Source organism: Mesocricetus auratus, unplaced genomic scaffold (assembly GCF_017639785.1).
Source record: "Mesocricetus auratus isolate SY011 unplaced genomic scaffold, BCM_Maur_2.0 Super-Scaffold_100014, whole genome shotgun sequence".
Lineage (NCBI taxonomy): Eukaryota > Metazoa > Chordata > Mammalia > Rodentia > Cricetidae > Mesocricetus > Mesocricetus auratus.
Genome location: NW_024429197.1, coordinates 54,556,970 through 54,583,483, shown reverse-complemented (window position 1 = coordinate 54,583,483; position 26,514 = coordinate 54,556,970). Strand labels below are relative to the sequence as shown.

General features: G+C 38.4%; 1 protein-coding gene across 3 annotated transcripts in view; it reads left to right on the top strand.

Annotated features, from left to right (window-relative positions):
* The window catches only part of Ccdc171 (coiled-coil domain containing 171), a 305,368-nt gene that overhangs the window by 139,271 nt on the left and 139,583 nt on the right, over positions 1-26,514 (top strand). For all 3 annotated transcript variants that reach the window (XM_040757219.1, XM_040757220.1, XM_040757217.1), the window contains one exon: positions 2,692-2,877. In XM_040757219.1, the coding sequence (XP_040613153.1) occupies positions 2,692-2,877 (186 nt within the window). The remainder of the gene's footprint in view (positions 1-2,691; positions 2,878-26,514) is intronic.

The window sequence follows — 26,514 nt, the reverse complement described above, 5'->3', positions numbered from 1 at the left end:
AGGCCTTCTAAAAATATCAATAAAAACAAACAAACTAGAACAGGACAAAACAAACAAACATGCAGAAAAAAATGAGTCACAGAAAAAGTACAAGAAACACATATATACACAGAGACATACATGGCTGCACACACAGGAATCCTATGAAAACATAATACAAGAACCTGTAAGTTTAAAAACAAAAGCAAAAAAACTCCAAAAATGCATTGAATTTGTTTTATTTTGACTCTCTATTGCCAGGTATGGAGCCTGTCCTTAAGAGTAGATTATATACCCCAAAGTTTTTTCATTTAATTAATTAATTAATTAACATACTAATTTGTTATTGTGTATAGGGTGTGTGTATTGCGTGGTATATGTGTATGTACATGCATGCTCGTGAGTGTGGAAGCGAGAGAACTTCTCTATTCTACTTGGGTTCTGGGAACCAGCCTCAAGCTGTCAGGCTTGCATGGCAACAACTACTTTTACCTGCCAGCCTGTCTTGTTTTCCCCAGATTGCCATTTTAAAGCATGTGTTTTTATTTTAACTAAAACTTGTATCTGTCCAACTGATACAGGCATGTGATTAACAAAGCTAGCTGCCCTAAAAGGTGTATGATGAAATGTGTCTGTTAAGTAGAATTGCTTTGACCTGGGAAAACTTCCCTTTTAAAATACCTTCTATGGGCTGGAGAGATGGCTCAGAGGTTAAGAGCACTGACTATTCTTCCAGAGGTCTTGAGTTCAATTCCCAGCAACCACATGGTGGCTCACAACCATCTACAATTCAATCTGGTGTATATGTAATAAATAAATAAATCTTTAAAAAAATACCTTCTATTGGGAAGCCTGCTGTTTGTAGAGGAGACAAAAGTCTCTTCTCATATCTCGAATAGTTTTTATTCTTATACTTTCACACTATTATAATTTGAATATTAATATTAGATTATTTAGTGATATTTTAGTATTATATAATGCTCATGCTATAAATTTATCCTCAAATTTAGTTGAATCAAAACTTTCTCAGCCGGGCGTTGGTGGCACACACCTTTAATCCCAGCACTTGGGAGGCAGAGGCAGGAGGATCTCTGCGAGTTTGAGGCCAGCCTGGTCTACAAAGTGAGCCTCCAAAACAATACAGAGAAACCCTGTCTCAAAAAACCAAAAAAACCAAAACAAACAAACAAACAAAACCGTTTCTCTTTCTGTGAGTTGCATGATTTCTGGGCCCTGGAGAAACTGTTTTTTTTATCATATTTGTCAGAAAATTGAGAGGTTAAGAGCTTCTTTAAAATGGCCATAATTTGTGTTTTCTAGGTATATATAGTGAAGAAAGACTCTGCCATGCTTAGTTTTTTTTTTTAAAGAATTCAAATCAGGTTGCATTATGTTTGCTGAATTGCCTGAATCTGCTTCACATCCCCTTTCCCAGTGGGAAGCTGTGACTCTTAAATAACTGCATGTACGGTGATGAAGAGGTCTGTGTGTCTCTCCAGTTCCACAAGTACTTCATGGAATGTACCTTTTGTGAAACGTTTTCTCTTTGCACTTCAAATGACAATGTCAGGTGTCTTGTAACCGTGTTTTCCTCACTCAAATGCCTTGAAGAAGGGACTCAGTGGTCTGACCTGGATCTCATGAGCCCATGCACCTTTAAGGGATGCTGGCCTGTGTAGAGCTCTTGTTAGTTTTCCAGAGCAGTGTCCTGACCTCCAAGTAGTCACAGTATTATAAGTCATCTTATACAATGGTGCAGAGTTTCATTAGCAGGTGTTCACATATGAATATCTTTAATTCTTCTCTGTGTTGGGTAAGAAAGCTAAATGAGCTCTCAGCTCAGTGTGGTGATCTCCACACAAGATGTATGTAGGCATGAAAATAAGCAAGGCAGGTTTTGATGACTACAGTGGCTGTGGGAAAATACCACAAAGTAGCATGAGAGTGAAGTGTGGGTAGGAACAGTAGAGAGGCCATGAGGCCAGAGAGATCCGAGCAATAGTGCAGTAAACACACCCAGGCAATCATTCAAAAAATTTTTTTTGGAATCTGGGTGGTGGTGTTGCACACTTTTAATCTCAGCCCTTGGGAGGCAGAGGCAGGCAGATTTCTGGAGTTCGAGGCCAGCCTGGTCTGCAGAGCGAATTCTAGGACAGCCAGGGCAACACAGAGAAAACTGACCCCCGCCCAAAACCCAACCCAACCAAACTAAACAGAAACAAAATAAAGCACAAACTTTATTTGGAATTTCAAGTGTTTTCTAGGATTTTGTCAAACAAAAAGATAACTTTGAAATTATGATTATTATACTTTAAAAACAAAAGTGATAGTTTATTTTGACTAAAACAAATTTTATGTTTTGTTTTATAATAAATTCTTAGAAGTGTTTGCCATTACATTATATTGCAAATTTCTATTTATGTATAGGTATCTGTGTTAGTGTATGACACGTGTTCAGATATCTGTGGAGGCCACAGGAGGGCATCAGGTCCTCTGGAGCTGGAGTCCGACATGATTGTGAGCCCGCTTCCCTGTGGGTGCTTGGAACTGAACTCTGGTCTAGGAGAGCAGTCAGTGCTCTTAAGCACAGACCCATCTCTCCAGCCCCCCGGCCCCCCATTGTGTTCTTTGTGTTACCAAACACAGCTCTGAAGAATAAGTCATACTGTAATACAGTTGACTTGCAACTGGTTTTTTCTCTTCTTCTCAAAGAAACTGATCACCCACGAGAAGTTTGAAAGCGCGTGTGAAGAACTGAATAATGCCTTACTTCGGGAACAGCAGGCACAGATGCTGCTGAATGAACAGGCCCAGCAGCTCCAGGAGCTGAATTACAGACTCGAGTTGCACTCAAGTGAGGAAGCCGACAAAAACCAGACTCTTGGAGAAGCTGTTAAGGTATAACATTTCCTGTGTAATGAGTTATTTGTTGCTTGTATGCATCCTGGTGTGTTTGTGTACATCACACATAGCTCCTGAGTGTAGTGATAGATCCAAAGGTGTGAAATCTTTCTCTGTAAATGGTTTGTCAGGATGGTGTGAGGTGTCATTCTGTCCTCTCTTACAAGCCTTCATGGACATGTACGGAAAATGTAAGCGTGGGCTTTACTGATTGAAAACAAAGTAGGTATTTTTCCAGTAATAAATTTTTAAAATGTATTTTTATTGAAAATATTTTTTTCATGTAATATATTCTAATCATTGTTTCCCTTCTGCCAACTCCTCCCAAATCCTCCCCATTTACCTACCTACCAACTCCACATCCTAAATTAAACCAGAGTAAAGAAAATAAAAAAGACAAAAAGCACAAGAAATATACACACACACTACACACACACACTATAAAAACAAAAATTCCAAAATTATAATATATAAGCAAAAGATCAATAAGACAAAGATGCCCAAACAAAGCCTTATGACACAAAACATCTACAAAAATGCCATCGAGTCCATTTTGTGTTGGCCACCTACTGCTGGGCGTGGGGCCTACTCTTAGGTGTGGTTAATATTTACAGTGAGATTCCGTTGGAGAAAACTAATTTTTCCTTGTAAGTGATGTCAGTTGGAGATTGCTTCTTGGTTAGGGTTGGGAGACTATGTCTGCTTCTCCTTTTCAGCATTGAGGTCCTGTCTGGCTGGAGCCTGTGCAGGCCCTGAACATGTTTCAGCAGTCTCTGTGAATGTGTATGTGCTTCGGCCCTGTTTTGTCTGGGAAGAAACAGTTTCCTTGGTGTCATCTATTCCAGCTGCCTTTACAATCTTTCTGTGCCCTCTTCTACATAGATCTCTGAGCCCCAAGGGGAGGGGTCTGATGAAGATAAACTCATTTAGGACTTTGTTTTCTAAATTGTCTTACTCTCAGAACACGGATTTCTGTCTTAGTTCCTAACTACTGCCAAGAGGAAGCTTCTCCACTGATGACTCGGTGAAGCTCTGATTCATGGTATAACTAATGCAGAAATACTAAGCTACACAAAATAGGGATGTCTATGATATTTTATTGAGGGAGAAATCACTTATGTGAAAAGCCAAGAAAGTCGAGAACCAAAGGTCTGCATGCTGCTCTGCAGGCCGTGACTGGAACCCAAAGAGAAGGCGTCTCCTCCCCCTAGCTCTTTTATCCGCCCCCTTTGTTCTACGTAGATCTCTCCCTACATATAGCATAATGTCATCAGTAGTTGTTTTATTGCTATGCTTACTTGGTTTTCCCCTAAACCTTTGGCCTAGGTCCTTAGCCCCCTTGCAGTGTGAGGCATGGGTTCTGTCTCATAGAATAGACTTTAAATCTAAGCAGAGAGTATTTGGTTACTCCCATAATATTTGTGCCACTATTGTACCAGCATATCATGCAGGTAGGTTACTCTTGTAGATTTCAGGGGTGGTAGCTGGGCTGGTGGTTACCTTTTTCCTCTGGTAGCATTCAGAGTACCTTCCAGTACCATGAACACTATTCAGTAGGCTTGGAGGCTCTAGGCAGGCACCAAATTAACTTCTCTGTGTTTAATGGGATAGATGAATGTTGTCTTCAGCAATAGGGCTTTATCATCAATTTGAGGAGAGTGACTGGGGGTTTTCATGGTATCCCTTTGGCCAATGACTCAAGTAGATATAACACATTCCTGACACTGGAGGTTTCACTTGTTGATGAAAGATTTCTATTTAGGGCTTTGTCTCCACCATTATTTGGTGATGTCATTTAGATTCCTTTTATATACATATATAATTTGAGAAGTTTCTACAGTAGCAGGTTTTCATATGGCCCCTCAAATGGCTCAGTGTTAGTTACCACTCCTCATATCCCCTCTCTTACCCCTCTCTTTCCCTCTACATTTAATCCTCCCTCTTCTGTCTCCCCAGTCTCTCCATAACCACATATTCTATTTCTCCTTCCCTGGGAGATCCCCTGTAGTCTCTTACTCTATACCTAATCTCATGGTCATATGGATTGTAGCATGCCTATCAAAAGCTTAAGAGTTGACATCCATATATAAGAGAACATATAGAATACTTGTCTTTTTAGCTCTAGGTTACCTCATTCAGGATGACTTTTTCCTTTGATTTAGGATTCTTCTCCTTCATCTATTCCCATTTTCTTAGATTTGGCCTTTTCATAGTGTCCCCAGTCTCCTGTATATTTTGTGCCTGTATTGCTTTAGGTTTAATGTGTTATTTGACTGAGGTATTCATTTCTTCTATCTTGTCATCAGTCTTGACATTTTTCCATGTTTTGTAATCTTCTGGTGAGGCTTACCTCTAAGGTTTTTGTTTGACTTTCTAAATTTTCCATTTATAATTTTATTTTTGTTTGGATTTCTTTAGTTGCATTCTTCTTTCATGCCATGAATTGTTTTCATTATTTTATTCTACTGTTTGTGTTTTCACACACTTCATTAAGGGATTTCTCCTGTCTTCTTCAAGGTCCTATTATCAGACTTTTCTTTCCCGCCTGCCAGTTTCCAAATAACCAACACAGAGACTTACTATTAATTATAAATGCTCAGCTGATAGCTTAGGCTTGTCACTAACTAGCTCTTACAACTTAAATTAACCCATATTTCTTATCTAAGTTCTACCATGTGGCTCATGGCTCGCTGCCTTGTCTTGTACATGGCCCGCTTCTCTGCTTCTGGCTGTCACTCCTGAGACTCTTCCCTTCTTTCCTAGTCTGGATCTTCCTGCCAAGATACAGGCCAGTCAGATCTTTATCAAGCAATGAGAGTAATTCATGTTCACAGTGTACAAAGACTGTTCCCCAGCACTCCTTGAACATATTCATGACTGTTGTTTCAAAGCCCTTGTTTTACGCTTCACTGCTTCTCAGGATCTGCTGTGTTAGTAGGGTTGCTGGTTTCCGATGGACGCTTATTGTCTTGGCTGTTAAACTTTGTGTTTTTTGTGCTGTTGTCTAGTCATCTGGAGTTAGGATGATTGAGGTGACTCTAGGAGTTGATATCTGATCCTGCCTTTGGCGAGTGGGTATTCTGTTCCTTAGTTTCTGTTTCCCTCCCTGGATATTAGGTAAAAATGGTAGCTGTGGATTGCCTGGCAGAGAATCCGTCTTCAGATTGGTGAGTGGAAAAGAGGAAAAGAGGTGGGCTAGGAGAAAAGTCTGAGGGGGGCTTCAGGATCCTGTCCACATGGGGTCCCTAGGGAATTGGAGGTGTGGTGGGGAGAGAGCCTCCTACAAACCCATTGCAGTGAAACTAAGAATTATCTAGAGATAAGGAATGAAAGGGCCAAGGGGACACTAGATCTGTACCAAGAGTAAACGTTGGCGTCTCCAGTGAATGGAGTTGAGTTGGAAGAAGGGACACCTGCAAGTGGGTTGATACAGGGCTGAGGGTGAGAATGGAGATATTATAATGGAGGACAGGAAGGAGAGTAAAAATCACCTACCCAAGTCTCAGCTTGGTGTGGCTGCATGGGGGTCTCAGGTAGAGACTGTGTCTAGGTATTAACAGTTGACACAAAGGAATGGGAAGGGGCTCCAAGGGAGGGCTGAGGTGACCCACATGGAGGAGCAAAGCTAGGTGATACCAAGGCCTGGCAGAGTTCCTAATAATTGTTTTTTGAATTGGATTCTTTCGAATATATGTAACATTTCATGTTTTTCCTTTTTGATTGACCAAATTTATATACTTAGGGTTGGAAAGATTGTGTTGTGTGACAAAACTTCCCTTGGGGAGATGCAACACACAGGTCTATTCACTCCAAATAGAGAAACCACGACAGACCAAAGTACGGATACTACCAAAGTCCAAGTTGGTGAACCAATGAGTTTTTTAGGTTTATTTTTAATAATATGGGTAGGGATTACTTAAACAGGAGCAGAAATAACTCAAAGACAGCTGTATCACCAAGGCCCACCCCAGCATGGGTGACAGCTCACAAAGCTCAGAACCTGGAGCACACTGCAGAGTGTCCTTTCTAAATGACTCTGGTCTAAACCTCTTCCAGGCAGCTGGTCTGGTTTTGGCATCTTCTTTGCAGTTTTTCTCTTCTGAGAGTCTTCTTGGCAGGTTGCTTTGGCTGAGAGTCCTCTTCAGCTTGACTTGTCTGACAGTGACTTTGTTGATTACTCTGCATAGGAGAGGCCTAGTGAATTTGGTCAGTTTCTGGAACTTCCTGAAACTGACTGAGTTGTTTATCTCTGCTTCAAGAGCCTCCAATGAAAGCTCTTTAACATATCTCTTATTTATATCATTTGACATCTACTCTTTCAGTAATTTTGAAATATACATTGTAATTAACTATAGTCATTGAAGACTAGACTACTAGGATTTATTCTTCATGTCTAGTTATGACTTTGTACCATTTAACCAGCATTCCCCCCCTTTTCAGACTCTGTTAACCCTGGATGTATGTGTACTTTATTAACCTAGTTTATTTTTAATAAATTCATATTTATTTTATATTCATCCTCATCTTCATTCTTTTCCTCAAAGTAGTATAAGATGAATACACACACACACACACACACACACACACACACACACATCTGTATCTATATCTGAGATTTCTTAATTAGCATTAACTCCTAGATGAGGAATTTTACTTGATCAAAAGCCACAAGCTATCTTATTTTTGAGATAGAATCATGCCATATAGTCCAAACTGACCTTGGAGTCACGATCCCCATGTGTTAGCCCTCCAAGTGCTGAGATTACAGGCATATGTCACCACACCTGGCTTTTTAAAATGCGTATATTATCTGTTGGCTCACAGCAAGTTTTTAACAAATTCTATTAGCTCTTAGATGTTTGAGAACTGTATATTTGCCCAACCTGGCAGTTTCCAATTACAGAATTTTTGCTAACTTAATACATGTTTGTTATTTTAATTTATAATTCTTTGATTATTAATCAAGTTCAGCATTTTACAAGTGTATTGATCATTAAATATTTGTGTGCTTCATGTCCTATAAATAGAGGATATAATTAACAGGTCATATGGGAGTCTTTCTGTAAATGTTGGCACTTGTGCTTAGATATTGTATCTTCCAGATGATAGAGTTGCTTGTGTTAGTTTCTTTAAAATATGAGTAGCTTAAATATTGTTGTCAGGAGTGGAAAATTGTTTAATTACTATCTCTTAATTAGAACTAGCAGGTGGTAATGTAAAAATGTTCTCTTTGGGAGGTAGCATGGTTCAGTGGAAAAACCCTGGCCTTGGAACAAGGATTCTGTAATTCAAATCCCAGTTCTGTCACTTGAGCAAATTACTTAACCTTTCTCAGCCTTGCTTTCTTCTGCAGAGATAGGGATAATGATACCCAAGTTACAGGATTTTCATGAGACTAAATTAAGGTACTATTTGAAACCAATTATGTACTTGATAAATATTCTTCTGTGGTTTTCATGAGACTTTAAAACAGTAAGATTTATAGGTTCATATTTATAAAATAAAACACATTCATGACTAGAAGATAGAGAAATAGAGAAGAGTAAAAATGTTATCTATGATTTGTAATGTGAAAACAGCCACATTTTAGTTTTAGTTCTTTACATTTACTTATTTATTGATTAATTTAGTGTGTGTGTGTATGTCTCACATGGTGGAAGAAAAGAACAACTCTCACAAATTGTCCTCTGACCTGTACATTCATGATGTGGCATGTGTGTACCCTCACACATACATATATGCACACACAAATAAATAAATATAAAAACGAAGGGATTTGTCTTTGGGTTTTAGTTTATAATCCTTATTGAGTTAAGGGAGTTTTATTCCTAGATTATATGTATTAAAACATGAATTGATATTTGATATTGAAAAATATATTCCAAGCAGCCATTGAGATGATTATATTGTTTTTTTCTTACTATATTAGGCTGTGTTAGATTATATCAGATATTGGCAAACTATGGCCTGTGAGCGAGCTAAGGATTTTTTGACATATATGATAAATTACAAACAAGTAAACATAAAACAAAAGAATAAGTAATGAAGACTGTGCATGGTACAGTCACACGTGGAGTAGTGTCTTAGTCCTTTCTTTGGCTGCGGTAACAGAAAACCACAGACTTGGTAATTGATAGAAACAGAAATTTATTTTCACAGTTCTGGATGGTGCAAGAATACCATCAAGGTCCTTGCATTGCATGGAGGCCTTTCTGCATCATTCTGTCACATAAGCAAGACAGCATGGGTACATGAGGAAGAGAGCTAAACTTATCCTTTTATAAGGAGCCCACTTCCATAACAACTAACCTGTTCCCTCAATATTGACATTAATCCATTCATGAGCATAGAGTCTTCATGATCTAATACCTTTAAAGAGTTTCAATTTTTCAACATGGGTGCATGAAAATTAATTTTGTAACACATTAAAATCATGGTAAATGGAAACTATGTACTGTATAACAAGTGAACTTTGTCGTAAACAACCAAGCTTAAAGAGAACAGATATTTCAGTACTAGAAATGAAGATGAAGGAATGGAAGTCTAAGTAGCGTGCTGTAGACTGGCTGGAGGCTAGCGTTCATAATAGGAACAGGAATATTTGGGCCTTGTAGCTTGTAGCTTAGAGGACACCTACTTGCATGAATCTGGGAGTCAGGAAGGGCTGCTGTGAAATGGTTATCAGAGGATACATCTACTAGACACATGGGAATGAGGAAGCTGTTCTGGAGAGTGGATAGGGAAAATGTTACTTAGCAAAGGACAGAAACCCTAGTCTCTTCACACATGAATATAGAATCTTAGTATATACTCCTGTTATGATTCAAGGACAATTTAGCTGAGAAATTACCTTGAAAATGGTCTAGTTTTTGTAGGACCAATATTCTTATAGAAAAAGCTTGAAAACCCTTCAGCAAGGCTGTTACTGTAGGGTAGAGAGCATACAGAAGGCTTTAGGGGAATTCAGTGTTACAATCCATGTGGTTGCACACCAACTAAGAAATTTGTTCGTGGCCTCACTTGGGTTTTCAGAGCCTATTTATTTGAGGGTTAGATAAAAATTATGAATATGTCAGGAGTTAAGATATACCTTTTATTACACAACAAAACTGGTTGATTTCTTAGATCAGCCCTACAAAAAAGCTTGACAGTGTATATGTGTGACTTGGTGTACTCTTCATGAATTATTTGCTGTTCTCTAGTTAGACTGATCTTAGTACTTTGATTAGAATAATTATTTCTGTAGTCTTTCTGCTCCCCCTCTTCCATGATGTTCCCTGAGCCTTAGGTGGGGAGTTGTGTTGCAGACGTATCTGTTGGTGCTGATCTCCACACCACCCATTAATATGTGCATCCTGGCCTGCTGTGGCTTTCTGTAGTAGTTCCTATTTGCTGTAAAGAGATACTTCTTCGAAGAGGGGTGAGAGCTACATTTATTCCTGGGTATAAAGATACGTTTTAGAATGCAGCTAGGAATTATTCTGGTCTTGTAAAGTGATTGTAGTAGATTCTCTTCTAAGATCCATGACCTCACTCACTCTGGGTAGTTGGCTATGTTTCTAGTACCAGAGATGATTTACCTCCTACTGAGTGTATCTTAAGTACAATTAGATAGCTGTTGATTATCACAAAGATATGAGTACCACTACTGCGCCTTTAGGGATAGCTTGCCATGCAGGCCAGTGTACTAATTCATTGGCAGCACAGCTTGTTAGGACTATTGGTTGATTCCCTTCCGTAAAGCTCACATAGCACTTTCTGGAACTCTGAAAGCTATACTGCAGAAAGGAAGCTTTCGGGCTAGATCCAGCTTGGGTGTTCTAAGTCCTGTGTCCAAAGTGTGTGGTGTTTTCAGTAATAATAGGGAATGGCTTTCAACCTCTGAAAGGCAGGCAGAGGCAACAGCAAAATCCTGTATTGTTTTAAGAGTCACTTGGACCACTCTGAACAACTTGGGTTGAGGTTTCTCATGCTTGTAATAGGGATAGGTGTTGTTAGTCTGTTGCTCTAGTTGGGGAGCATTTCAGTCCAAGTGGCATAATTTCATTAAAATATGTATATATATATACATATATATTGTATAATTTTACAAAATAATGAAGTAACATGATCTCTTGAAGTTTCATTAAATGTCCTTGGTATTATTTGTCTCTCTTTGCCTATTTCATTCTGTATTGACCTCCTTCTCCCCTCTGCAATTAGAGCCCCCCATTCTTTTTATCACTGGAATCCCTCTCTTTAGTGTCCCTCATAGTCACTTTTCACTTTGCTGTTTTCCTTTTCTAGGCTGCACAGGAGAGGTTTGAAGAAGGGTCATGGACATGGGAGGTGCTGGAGGGAGGACAGCGAAGGGGGAAATGATGTAATTATATTTTAATTAAAAAATTCAATAAAAAGGACAATTCCTTCTAATGTACTTTTTCTTCAATGCTATTTCCTCTGACTGGTCAAATCATTGTCAGGATTCTAGCATGGGTCATAATACTGTTCAGAGAGCAAGGTACATGGCTTTGAGATTTCAGGCTAGCTGGATGTTAAAATTTCTCCTTTTTTCTAGGATACTCAGACTTGAATGGTAGTGATCTGTTTATTATTCTTAGAAAAGTAATATTAATTGAATAAATTGAGCAAATTTGATTTTTTTCTCTGCTTCACTTAACGCTCTCAAAATTACTGTTTTGGTATGAATTAAATTGAGTGTTTCTTCACCTTCTCTGACTGAATTTTAGAGAATACTGTTCTTGTTTATGATATTAGAAATACAATTTCCAGTATGCCACGCTTTTGGAATTCAGATTGCTAAAGCTTTTCCCCTTAAAAATACCAATTATATGATTGATAACTAAAAACACAAAGAGTAAAGAGATCTGGCAGTAGGCTGATCAGTCATCCTATCATGAACTCAGGGAATATTTATTTGATGATGTAAAGGCAAGGTGGCTGTCATCCCTATGGATAATTGCCTCACATATAATAAATGCAAGTTAAAAATAGTGTCGTGGTGTAAGTGAAATGCTCCCTAAAGGTGTGTATGTTTGAACACTTGGTCTTCTGTGGATCTTTTATGTCTTTATGTTTATATGTTCAGTTTTTTATTTTAGATTTGTAAAATCTGAGTTTCTTTTTATACTTTCTACGGATATTATTTGTTTTGTTTTGTTTTTTAAAACATGGTTTCTCTGTGTAGCCCTGTCTGTCCTAGAACTTGCTCTGTAGATCAGCCTCGGCTCAAATTCAGAGAGACCCGCCTGCCTCTGCCTCCCAAGAACTGGGATTAAAGGCGTGCGCCACCACTTCTTGACCTACTGAGATGGTTTATGTTGGTTGCCATCTTTTATTTATTTATATTTTTTTCACGGTTCACATTTTATTTCCTTAAAGAAAGTTGTTTAATAATATTCTGGCAAAAATGTTTTGGAATCGGAAAGGATGCTGGAAGTCTGGTTTTCTTGCCACTACAAGTCTCCCACTGGCTGAATGTGTAGAGAAACCCTCCTTTACATGCATTAATTTTATATTAGATTGTGACTGGTTTTGACTTTCAAGGCATTCTGTATCCTTTCAAGATGGACTTTCAAGTTATCTGTTATTTATAGAAATCTTTTTTTAATTCTTTTTTAATTTCTTTTTCAGTTTAAATTTAAATTCGAAACAAGGTTGCTTCACAAGTCAGTTCCAGGTCCCTCTTCCTTTCCCTCACCTCCTCCCATGCCCTCCCCCCCCAGGCCCCCCCAATATCCCCTCATTTCCCCAGGGAGGGTGAGGCCCTCCATGGGGGTGTCCATAGTCTGTCATTTCATCCAGGGCAGGGCCTAGACCCTCCCCCAAGAGTTCAGGGTGAGAGTGCATCTCACATTGTTGGATGGGAGTCCAAAGTCCGTGTGTATACTCGGGATGAGTACTGATCTGCTGCCCAAGGCTCAATAGATTCCCTAGGCCACCTCACTGATACCCACATTTAGGGGGGTCTTGATCAGTCCCGTGCTGGATTCCCAGGCTGATGCCTGGGATTTAAGAGTTAAACTTTGTCAGGTCAGCTGTTTCTGGGGGTTAAACCAGCCCAGTCTTAATCCCTTTGGTCATCAGTCCTCCCTCTCTGTTATGGCTTTCTTGAGTTCAGCTCATTACTTAACCAAGGGAGTGTGCCTCTTCTTCCATCAGCCACTAAATGAAGTTTCTGTTTCCCAGACTCTCTGGCCATGGGATTGTAGGCTGGCACTCCCCAGATCTATGTCTAAAATCCATATATGAGAGAGTACATGCCATATTTCTCTTTTTGTGACTGGGTTACCTCACTCAGGATGGTTTCTTCCAGTGCTATCCATTTACCTGTGAATTTCAAGATTCCATTGTTTTTTTCTGCTGAATAATACTCCATTGTGTAAATGTACCACATTTTCTCTATCCACTCTTCAGTTGAGGGGCATCTAGGTTGCTTCCAAGTTCTGGCTATTACAAATAAAGCTGCTATAAACATAGTGGAACAGACATCCTCGTTGTATGAATGGACATCTTTTGGATGTATGCCTAAGAGTGGAGTTGCTGGGTCTTGTGGTAGGTTCATTCCCATTTTCCTGAGGAATCTCCACACTGATTTCCACAGTGGGTTGTCATCCTTTAATCTAGTGTTGCTTTATATAGAGTCTTAAAAATAGTTGCTTTCTTCTTAAGTTGTAGTGTGCCGCTCTGTGTTTAACAAGCCATAGACAAATACACTGTCCTCAGTTCCCTGGACACTCTTTTTTTTCTTTTGTGATATCTATAGGTATGTCATCTTTCCTATTTATTTCTATTAATCTTTTTCTTTCATGTTGGATGGTATGGAGATTATATTCTGAAAAACCGAACTACAGCAATATGTGTGGTCCCACAAGAGCTTCCAGAACTTTGCAACTTCCTTTAATGACACAGAATCGGTTTTCCTTTCTTTGAATTTTTGTGTGTTTTAATGAAACAATGCAGCATGACTTTTGAGAATTCATCTAAAAGGCTTAATTCATATTCTCACTATTTGGCCTCCTTCTCCCTTCTCCATTCCTCTCCTCCCCCCCTTCTCTCATCTTTCTCTTCTTTGTTGGACTATAGCTATAATTCTCTGAGTGTTTGAGTCACACACACAGTGAATTATGAATGCATGCATTCAGCTACTAACTGAACTAAGGTCTAATGCAACAAACTACCAACAGCATCCAGATGTGTGGATGAACCTTCAGATGACTGCACACTCTGGCCTTCATCCAAGCTGCACATACCAGGGAGCAGAGTGTAGATAGCAGCTTATTTATCCTTGGGAGAACTCTTTTTTTTTGGTTTTGTTTTGTTTTGTGGAGTAAAGCTACCCTCAACCCCCACAAATTTTGTGTTTTCAGGGGGTCCTCATGATTGGGGGAATGTCAAATAGGTGGCTGAGTACATTCTGGTACAGTCTTTCAATTCATTTTTGTTTCCTGTACCTTGATTTACTTCTGTTTTAGATTGTATCTTTGTTTTCAAACTCTTCTGTATAAAGTTTTTTCTTTTAAAAGGAGACAATTTCCTTGCTTCTGACTTAGAGTTTGGTGCAAAGAGGCAGTGTCTCCTTCCGCTTGAACTGGATGGACTTAAGGCCTTCTTAAGTTAGTTTCCGAATTACGAATGTTTGTTTATTTAATTTAAAATTTTATTTTTTATATGTGTGTATGTGTTTGTATGTATGCTGTGTTATGTGTGCCCATGGAAACCAGAAGAGGGCATCAGATCTGTGTGAAAGATTATGGTTTGAGTTTTCATTTTGATTTGGGATGATCATAAATTTGAATGAGGAGATATATAGTTGTGATTGTTGTAAAATGTGAAAAAGGTAATAAATGTCCTGAGGGCATAAAAGGAGGAAGGCCTGAGGCTAAGGAGGAAGTGTAGAAAACAGGACTGAGCGAAATCTTGCAGATGCTAAGAATTCATGGAGACTGTTCAGGAATGACTTATAACCAGAGATTGTAAAGAGTGGGTTTGAATTTATTGGAAAGTGGTTAAAATGGTTCTGAATATAGTCTTATTTTATATGTAGAAACTCTAAAAGAAGGTAAGTTTTCAAAAGAAAGACTTTAAAAACATAGCTGTTCGGAGAAACAAGCATTTGCATATGTAAGTGGGGTACAGAAGAAAGGGCCAAGAAAGGGAGAGCTACAGAAGCCCAAATATTATTTGTAAAAAAAACCAGAGGCTGCTGGTGGTTAGATTTTAAAGCAAAGTTTCTTTTAAAATCACAGAGAGGTAAGAGGATTAGTGTTTTTGGCTGCACATGGATCCTTAGTTCATAGGTGGACTTTCTTCTCTTGATTGGCTCCCTGAAGAAGCTGGGAACTGCACCCCTCTGTTCAGAGCATTGGCTTAAAAGGAGATTATGGACTAAAGGTCAGATTTCCTGTGACAAACAACGGGAAGCATTTTTGTTTACAAGAGCCTGCTTTCTCATGGGCACCTCAGATGCGTTGTCATTTGCAGTATTCACATGAACAGATCATGCAGGCAAAATAATTTCCTTCTACAGGCTAGGAAGACAGGATGTTAGTAACTTCACCAAGTACTCTCTGCTTGTAAACATTAGAATAGGAGTATGTATCCAGATGTGTGCACTCTAAGATGCCTCTTTATTGCATTTCATGTGTGGATAGAAAGTGAAAGCAGTAGATACTTTTTTTTTTTTCTGTTGAGAAATCAGCTGGGAAAAGGATTCATGATCACCCGAAGGAGCACTGTGGTCAATGGTAGTTTGAGGGAATTAAGAGCACCAAGCTATGTCTAGAGTGAATGTGCATCTTGAAGTGTACTAAAACAGTGAGAGAGAGACGATGAGAAAGAGTTGAAGATTTGGGCTTCGATAACAGGATGTGAAAGTTATGTGCTACAGTAAGGTCCAAAACATTCAAATATAAGGGGCTGTAAGTCTATCATATGGTTTCTCCGTTGAATATAACATTTGTTTCAAGACTCTCTATATAAGAGACTCATGTGATATATGCCAAAATAGGAACTCTGTGTCATGATGATACCAGGCGTGGCAGAAAGGAGCAGACTACTGAGTGAGTGTGCTGAAACAGGTACGGAGATCATTAAAGGTAGATTTGAACCTGTTTTCCTCTGCCGAGGGCTGGGCCCTGTACCCTTACCTGTGCTTCTCAAGCAGGGGCAGGACTCACAGGGACAGCCTCACTGGAAGGCTTTGGACAGTTTTTGCGTTTCATAAGTTATCATCAGTGGAAGATCTAGTTTAAGCTAAAATTCTTACAAGACAGTATCTTTGTTGCTCTAAGGGGCAAGATTGAAAGACTCAGTAGATCTACTTTAGCTTTAAGCATGCCAGATATGCTGTACCAACAAAGGCTTCGTAAACAGTCCCAGCATTGTCATATATTTTAATTCAGTGAGAGAAGCAAGCAGGGTGTTTTTTTTTTTCTGAGTTCTTTGTTACTGTTCACTGTTTACTGAAAGAAAAGTATACTAAAAATGAGACATTCCCCAAACAAGCCAACTTGCACACAGCTGTCTGGACCAGGCCATTCTGTTCTGGAGGCTGTAAAGACCTCACTGAAGAAAATTCAGGTGGCATGAAGTACACATTCTCGTTCAGTGCCACTCTCTTTCTCATGGGCAGGGATTCTCTGCTCATTACTAGGGAGTAATTCATGAAACCACTGTGGACGGGAGGCCAGTCAAGCCTGTTGTTATTGTGTATGTTTATAGTTTGTGCAAGGCAGATGTCAAACTCTGCTTAAGAATTGTATAGAATCTTGAGTACTTAGAAATTGAACAGAGATCCTGTTGAGGAAATCGTTTGATGTTTAGGATTCATTATATTCTAAGTGAGTTCTTTCCCATTGTTTCACAATTTACTGTTTTCTACCTCTGCCCTGGGCTGTCTCTTAATATTTTCAGTCATTTAAAATATACTTTACCAATACAGTTTACATATTAAATGATACTATAATAGAATGGCTTAGTATAGTTTTAGACAGAAGGAAAAAGGGAAGTGTCTTAATTTTTTAAATTATAAAACTGTGTTTGGCAAGTATTTTTTAGCAACATTGAAGGCTACATGTAAACAAACTTGGAAGATTCTGTAGAAGAGGGCCCCTCTAGGAATGCTGTAGTGTCTGAGAATTAAAAGCTACTTGGTATTTTCCTTAATCTTCTATTTCTATTAACTTACAAAACCTGGAACTGGAGGCTTAGTGGTATTATTTCTACATTGTAATTATACTAATAAACATTTTTGGCCATGACCTTGGAATCTATAGTGCAGAAGAAAAGATTTATTGACTTATGCTTTGGAAGAAAAGTGGGATTCTTATATAAATAATTGCATGTTTTACACACACACACAGACACACACATACACACACTTACATACATTGTATTCGTTAGGTTTGAGCCTTGTCTTCTGATTTTCTCTCAGAAATAGAGACAGTTCTTATAAAATGCTGATTCCTGAGAGGTCTTTGTTATATTACTGAGTCAACTACAAAGTAGCCACTTTACCTTGAAATGTGTAAAAGCAATCGATAGGCCTACAGAACTGCCTTTAAGAATGTTTGAAATGGTATTTTCCTGGTAGCCTGCGTATCGATGTGTAGGACTTCCCTGGCTGGCTCGTCTGTGCTTGCGTTCCTCATGTCCTCCCTCCTCATTAGTGTTTGTTTCAGGGTTAAAGTCCTTTATAGTTAGAGGTACTTGATTTCTTTGTCCCTTGCCTGGGCCTCCCATGATGCCCTGCTTTCTGTAAAGGCGTTCCTCCCACAAGAATGATCCTTAGGGTGTCTCTAGTGGGCTTTCCTGGGGATGTACAAGTATTTTCACTTTTTAAACTTTTGATTGTGAAATGTAATAAGTCGAATGGGTTTATGCCGGGCTTCCATGTGTTTTTGACTTCTTCCCGGTGTCTTTCTTCAGTTTGACTGCCACTGGCTTAGCTATGGCTGGCCTCTGACCGCTGAGTGCCAGCCATCTTTTAATGAAGTTACATTTTAATTGGAATTATACATTTCTGTCTGAACATCGGAGTTTTCAAGTTTCTGCAAATGATATTGTTTTACTTTATTACCACATACAATCTGTAAGATTGAATTTGATTTTTATCTTTATTTTCTTTAAAGAATTTCCTGTGACTAATAGAATTAATGTTATGCTAAAATGTTTCATGTATTATGGATATGTAATCTTAATGACTTCCCTTGTCTTGCATTTGCTTAGTGGCTTGTTTTTTCTTCAGCCATAGGGAAGGCTTTTTATAAACTTAAAACTTTGAGGTCAAGGTTTCAGAGACCATGGAAATTCTGTTAGCATCTGTTCTTAACATTACATACACACAGCTAAGATAGATTTTCTAAGATTTAATTATGCTAAGTAATTTTCAGGTGATATCTCATTTAATCCTTAAAATAATTTTGGGGGAAATAGTATCACCTATAGTTTTAGGAGAAAAAACCAAAACACGGACTGGAAGTTCAGGTCCCAGAGCTAGGAACTGACCACAGAGGAAGATGCTAATAGTGGTTTTCTTTGTTGTAAAATTATTTCTTTTGAGTGAGCTAAAAAGTGACTCAAATATGGTTTAAATAGTCTACTGTTGATTGTGAAGATATTTTCATGTTTTAAAATTGTATTTATTTCATGAGTGTACATTCAGATCTGTGTACCTGGTACACACAGAGGTCAGAAGAGGGTGTTGGAGTTCCTGGGATGGGAGTTACAGGCATTTGACTCTGAGCCATTGTGTGGGTTCTGGGACTCAAACCTAGGTCCTCTGCAACAGCAGCGTTCTTAATCTCTAAGCCATCTCCACGGTCCCTATTGTTGAGTTTTGATGGGCCCAATTTTTATTTTTAGGCTTTATTTATTTATTTATTTATTTTACAGACCAACCACAGTTTTCCCTCCCTCCTCTCCTCTTGTTCCCCCCATCTCCTGTCCACTTACCCCCCCCCCCATTCACTCCTCCTCTGTCTCCATTCAGAAGGGGCAAGGCAACAAAGCATGACATATCAAGTTGAGGCAGGACCAAGCTCCTCCCCCCTGCATCAGGGATGAACAAGGCTTCTCACCGTAGGGAGTAGGTTCCAAAGAGCCTGCCCATGCATCAGGGACAGGTACTGGTCCCACTGCTAGGGCCACCACAAAAGACCACGCTACACAACTGTCACCCAGATGCAAAGTGTTGATGGACCCAATTTTAAATTAGAAACCACTACATTATAAGTCTATAATAAAAGTCTAATCACTATCTGAATGTAATTCTTAGTTCTCATTAAAGACTCAGTAATTTTTGTTTTCTCAATTAACTAACTATCTAATTAATTAGTTAATTAATTAATTTGTGAGATAGTCTCTCTTTGAAGACCAGACTGGCCTGGAATTTGCTCTATAACCAGTGCTGGCCTTGAATTTGAGGGGAAGCTTCTGTCCCAGACTCTTGAGTACTAGAATTACAAGTCTTATGCCATACCCAGCCACAGTGATAGTTTTGTCTCAGAAATACTTCATTTAATTGTAATCCATTATTGTAACTTTAGAACATTGCATTTTTAATGGAATTGGGTAATTACGCAATTATATGTTCATAATTCTAACATGATTAAATGACTGTTTAATTCATCTTAGAGGTAATTTTACCCCTATGTGGAGCTACATATTCTGAATAATTATACTTCTCTGTTTCTAGGAAAAACTTAATTTACACCCTCAGGTTTTATTTGGAAGTTTAGGCACACTGCACCATGGTCTCACTCCTTGAGGAGTAGCTGACTAATCTTAGCAAACTGAGATTGTAACATTTTAAACATTAAATAGTTATACAAGTTATACAGTGAATGTGATTTTTCAATACCTTGAGCACTGGAAAGAATTATTATCTCTTTTATTTCCAGAAAATACCATGCAAATGTAGGGAATTAAAAAATTATATTAAAAAAGTACAGAATAGGGGCTGTCATCAATTTTATGTAATTGTTTATTACACTGCTGTGTAATTGAAGACTTTTAAATGATTTTCATCATTGTTATGATGTCCTATACGGAATGTAAAATTTTGTGATACTAATTGAACTTGGCAAAAATTGTGCTTAATGTGCTTTCAGTTACATAAAGTTTGCACATGTTATATTGAAAATGCTAGGGAGAAAGGAGTGTCTCTATGATGATTTTGGTGTATATATCTCATTTTAAATGCATGCATTTAATGTATATAGTGCAATGTGTATATCATACATGTGTTTAAAATATAGTATTATGCTTTATAATCATGCTATAATTTTAAGAGAGCAGAGAAAGAAAACTTTCCTATATATGCTTTTTATTTATATCTTTATGGATAAACAATTACCTTTAATATTGAATATATTGAATATAAGTTAAGAGAGCTTTGAAAAAAACATCTTTATAAACTGAAGCTGGACAGATAAATTTATTTTGACAAGTAGTGTACATAGTCAATGTTTTTATGTAAATAGCAGTATGATCATATATATATATATATCTGTACTACCTTGTCTCAAGTGACTTGCTACAATATTTGTTTTTTTTTCTAGACAGGATTTGCTTCTTTGTGTAACAGTTCTGGCTGTCCTGGAACTCCAGCTGTAGGCTGGGCTGACCTTATACTCAGAGATTTGCCTGCCTCTGCCTTAGAGTGCTGGGATTAAAGGAGTGTGCCATCACTGGCAGACTTACTACAGTCTTTAATATTTAATTAAAACTCATTTGTTTTTTGATAATCCATTATTAAATCAGCCTGGAAGCTGATTTTATAAATGATCTAGATCTTTTGGAGACACCTAAGTTTCGGAATTACCAAGTGTGGAAATATGTCAGGGTGCTTTGGATTACATTGACAATTACTAACCACCCTGAAGTTTCAGTGGCCTTACAGGGATGAATATTCCTTTGCACACCATACACCAGCTGTGGTCTCCACTCTCTGGGCTGATAAGGCATTCTTTAATTGGGAAAAGTTGGTCTTGTGGTAGAAATTTTTGTGTAGTCACTTTGCTGTTTTGTTTCTTCTTGGAATCAACATTTTACTTTTAGCTACATTTCAATGAACAAGGCAAGTGCCACACACATTTCTGATTTCAGCAGGAAAGCAATATGCAGGTTTTTCTTCCAGACATGGCATAGACATCTTACGTAGGTTAAGCTTGAAACCAGTAGGACAAAAGGTTGTATGTTCCTCCCAGGGAGGTAGGTGAATGATTTGACTAACAGAACAATCTATTGAAATAGCCATTTTCTTCTTTGTAACACATACAAAAACTAATTTATTTTCTATGCAGCCATACTGACCTAATTTGATCAAACTCTACATTTTAATATTCAGGTTCTCTATTATTTATATAGTGTTGAAAACAGTTATCTTAGGAATCCATGTCTAGTGACAATTTTTCTGTAAAGACTTTCTTATTATTAAAAATTACTTGATGTGTTATTTATAAGCAAATTGGAGTATGTGTGCTTGAGGTTAGATGCATTTCATTTAGCTTTCTCTGGGTTCCAGAAGGCATGTTGCTGACTTTGCCAGGAACCACCGCTAGATGGTGACCTCGCTCATTTAGAAGGCTAGAACTGTTTTTCTTCAGGTGAATGGGTTCATAGCTGAGGGATCAGAAATATGAAACATGCTAATTTTATTGTGAATTTTTATGATTCAAATGGTACTGTTTATTGAGTATGTAAATACACATTCACACAAAAACACAAATTAAATCTGAAGCAACTGTATATTTTGTTTTATTATTACAGTGCTTTCTTAGAATAAATGAAATACACACAAGCATGCATATGCATGCACATACACACCTGCATACATGCACACATACATGCATATATACACCTACACATGTACACACTCATACCATGCATGCATATACTCATATGCACACACATATACATACATATCTACACTCTCACATGCACAAATGTGCACACCAAATGCATACACAGATTTTATTTTTCCAGTATTACTCTCTGAAAAAATGCAGGTGTTTTCCTAAGCACTGTTTCTACAGATACTGTAAGAAGGCTTAGATCTATCCCCAGTACACTGTTTTCTTGGGATGGTGTGTGTTTTACTCACTGTTGTTGATGACAGAATTGTTTTAGGTATGAGCTCTCCCTCCCTCCCTCCCTTCTTCGCTCCTGGTACTGAGGATTGAACCCAGGGCCTAATATATGCTAAGCATGCATTGTACTACTGATTGTACCTCCAGTTCTCTTTCTATAATTAGTGGAGGTAAAGAGGGAAAGTGAAATTATACATTTCACTCAGGACTGTTAAAGCAACTTTTAATGTTTTCTTTCACAGTGTAGGAAACAATATAGACCGATCAAGGTAGTTCCTTTCAGAAAACCGAGTTAAATTGTTTGCCTGCAGTTTTGTTTTATAAAGTAATATATTCTTTTCATTGTATATTTGTGCTTTAAGTCAGGCCTTAAGTTCTTCATATAATTTAAATAATCTTCAGAAAAAATATAGCTGGTATGCTACATTTGTGGAAAATGAATATTAAGTACAGTCTATCTGGATCATAAAAGTGAATTTTGATAAAATATCCTTTATCTTACTAAGGAAATTGTTTATTCCAACATATGTATTTAAAAGAATCCTTCAAAATTTAGTCTATCTATGACTCTTTTTCCTTAAAGGAGAAATCCTACTAGATGTTGCTTAGAGTTGTAGCAAAGAATCATGTGATCTGTTGTAGTGGGCCCAGCATGATCTCTGGTGTTTACTGTCATTTGGCAGCTCCAGTTTGCACATGTGATCCCAGGACAGCTTGGTGAATTCTGCTTCGCATCCTGGAACCCTTCAGCAGCTTTCCATGCCTCCTGTGACAGCAGTTGGCACACTTGGGGGTTGAACAGACTCTTACACAAAGCTCACAGAAAATGTTAAAAAAAATCTGGCTGAAAGGACCAGGGATGGGAGCCTACCGATTCAGCGTCTTTATCAAAGCCCGCCTACCCCCAGTATCCTTGTGCAGTCCCGCAAAGTGCTGCACCCAAATCATGTGCAAGGAAAAGTCCAATTTCCCGATCATGTCTAATGTTTGTACCGATTTCCCCCATTCTTTGGACGTCTTTAACAGTGCCCCATCTTCCCCTTGGGTTTCAGTGGACATCTGCTTTTATTCTGAGGATGTTGTTTACATCACAGAGCACTTAGCTCTAGTGCCACTAGCTTTTAAGCCTCTTCACTTTTTTCCTGATAGCCATTTCTAGGAAGACTTTATTATTAATATACCAGTATATATTTATTTATACAATAGATGGCTTGGTTTTAGACTCTGTACAGTCTGGTCATTTGAACTCAGTTTCCTTGTCTGTAAAGTGACATAGTAGTAGTGTTCTTACAGAATTACCGTGAGTACTAACTGCACTAATGTCTGAAACAAAATAGTAATTCAGAAAACAGTCCTATTATTATTGTTCTTTATGGCTTTGACAGGCAGAGAAATAATATATATACATATATTAGATAAATAAAACTATATTACAATTATATCCAGCATTTACATTAAGTTTTCAGATAAGTATATAAAACAAAACCCATTCTGGCAAAAGTATCATTGATAATTGCTTATGGAAATTCAACAGGGAGTAACTAAGGCTGTTAATGGAAAAATAATATTTATTTCATTTTGGGTAATAAATATCCTTTTCATCATACCCACGTCAGCAAACTGTTTATGTTGCTTTTAATCTTTTTACTTATTATGACTAGTTTTCTGTCTGCATGTTTATCTGCAGGGCAGAAGAGGGCACCAGGATCTCATTACAGATGGTTGTGAGTCACCACATGGTTGGTGGGAATTGAACTCAGGACCTCTGGAAGAACAGTCAGTGCTCTTAACCACTGAGCCATTTCTCCAACCCTCTGCTTTTAATCTTTTTAAAATGTCTCCTATTTAGAGGGTTAAGATTCAAACGTAAGACACCCACACTTTCTTCAGTGTTGCAATATGTGGATATCTCTTTCCTTCAGTGTTGCAGTATGTGGAGATTCTCTTTTCTTCAGCTTTTTAGTATATGAACATCCCTTTCGTTCAAGGTTGCAGTGTGTGGGCACCTTTAGCTAGACATCAAGTGAAGAGATTAGTTTTTGGGTTATTTTGAGTGAAGTATGTTTTCTGTATGGGAGAAGCCCAGTCTCTTTCACTTCCTTGCTGTAGTTTGTGCAGCATCAGGACCGCATGGGAAATGAGCAGTCAGAGCAGCATCAGGACCGCATGGGAAATGAGCAGTCAGAGCAGCATCAGGACTGAATGGGAAATGAGCAGTCAGATGAAACAGCAGACATCTTGTTGCTCTTTGCCTGTGTCACCTCGTTGAGCTCTGCTGCATGAAAATGTTTATGGCACGGAATGCCCTGGAGTTTCTTATTCAGATGTTGGTCTTTCATTCCCTTCCCTTTCCCCATTTTCTCTACTTATCTGTGTGGGGGCAAGGATAATGACATTCTTTTAAGTCTAATACAGTTCTCTTCTTACATATTGATGAGTACATTTTGGTATGAGTTCCTTTACTGTTCCGACTACTGTAACCTTGCAAGCTAGTCTGTGTGACATAAGTTACTTGAAGGTGACATTTTGAATTAATTTAGGCAATGAGTGTCTTTCAATAATAGCTAAGATTTTCTTAACACGGGGAGGGAGCAACAGGTACAGAGTTATATAGATTGGTATATTGATTCATTATTTCTAGTACCAGGTATGGTTCCCTCTTTTTGATTGGGTCTTAAATTCAATTAGAGAGCTGTTAGTTACCAACAAGGCATGCATGTCACTACTGCATTCTTAGGGTTATGTACCATGCTTGTCATTGCTGGAGTTCCATCAGACCTAGGTAGGACTATTGGCTGCTTCCTTCATTTGGAAATTTCCATGGTACTTTCTGGTACCATGAAAATTAGTCCTCAGCTAGGAGGCATTTGGGTCAGTTCCAGCTCAAGGACCTCTGCCCTGTGCTTGAAGTGTCTGATGTCTTCAGTAATAGGAACTTACATTCTACCTCTGAGGAGCAGGGTGCAGAGGTGGGGTGGGGTGCAACTAGCAATACCCTATACTGTTTTGGGAATCTCTTGGACAGGGAGTTTTCAGTCTCCTAGGAATGTAGAAGTTACACCCATAAAATCCCACCCATATGACTGCCTAAACCTGAATTGAATGAGGAGAACACCAATAGATGTGCTGTTGTGTATGGGGGAAAGCTCACAAGACTTCAATCCTACATGAAGAACTACAGACAACTAGAGAATTCTGAGAGCAGAAGAAATAGTCTTCCCCAGGTGTAAAGGGAAGCCTTCCCACCAGCCTGGTTCCAGAGCCGCATCAGTCCCAAATAAACACACAGGAGGCTATATTAATTATGAAGCTGTTGGCCTTGCTTGTTTCTTACTGGCTAGCTCTGACTTAAGTATTTATCCCATAATTGCTAATCTAAGTATTTCTCTTACCAGAGAGGTTTCCGGGCTTCCTACCCCATGGCGTTACATCTCGACTCTCTGTGTTTCTCCTTCCCAGAGTCCTTCTGGACTCCTAGTCCCATCTATCTTGGTTCACTATTGGCCAACAGTGCTTTACAGCGCTTTATTGACAAATACACAGGACTTCCCCCATCACCCAGGGACCTGCACACAAATTATTTATCCAGTACTAAATGGTCAGCCCTGAAAACATATGCATATAAGTAACATTATACAGACTGAGCATGTTGTATTTAATGAAAAATGAGGAAAGAATTTGAAAGAGAGCAAGGAGGGATATATGGCAGGATTTAGAGGAGGAAAAGGGAGAAATGATGTAATTATATTATAATCTCAAAAATAAGTGAATTAAAAATGTATGTCACCATAGAGTGCTGTATTAATCAGTCTTCTATTACCATGACAAAATACCTGAGCTTACGGGAGGAAAGTTTATCCAAAAGATCCCAAAGCTGTTGTCTATGGTCTTGGCTCTGTTGCTTGGCTCTGTGGTAGCATAGCGCACCATGGCAGGACCTTGTAGGGAAGGAATCCTCTTGACCTGATGGTGGCTGAAGTAGAGTGAAGAGCAGGGCGTGGGCTTCCGGTGTCCCTTTGGGTCCCTACAGGAAGCTTACTGTTCTATTATGTCTTACTTCCTGATGGTTCCAACAAGTACACTAGTGCCACAGCCTAGTAAGCCCCTGTGGGCCATGGGTCTTTCAGGGGCACTGACCCACATCATAGACAGATCTTTGAGGTAGATTTGTCATTTTGTTATATTTGCTTTTTTTTTTTACTTGCAAATATTTATTTTTTGACTTTTTTTTTTTTTTTTTTAACTAATGACGATAGTGATTTTTTTCCACACAGGAATTCATTGTTGAGTTTTAGAGAGTTCATTATAAATTTATATGTGTGAACATAACAGAGAAAGAGCTCTGCCATTTAAAGGAGACATAGAGGTCAGCCATATGGCTAACAGCAGTCACATGATGAGGAGGGGAGCTTTACAGAGGAGTGCAAGAGCCCAAAGTGCCAGTTTGAGGGTTTTTTGTTTGTTTGTTGTCAACTTGACACAAGCTAGAGTCATTTATAGAGAGGAACTTTAATTGGGAAAATGGCTTCATCAGATTGTCTGT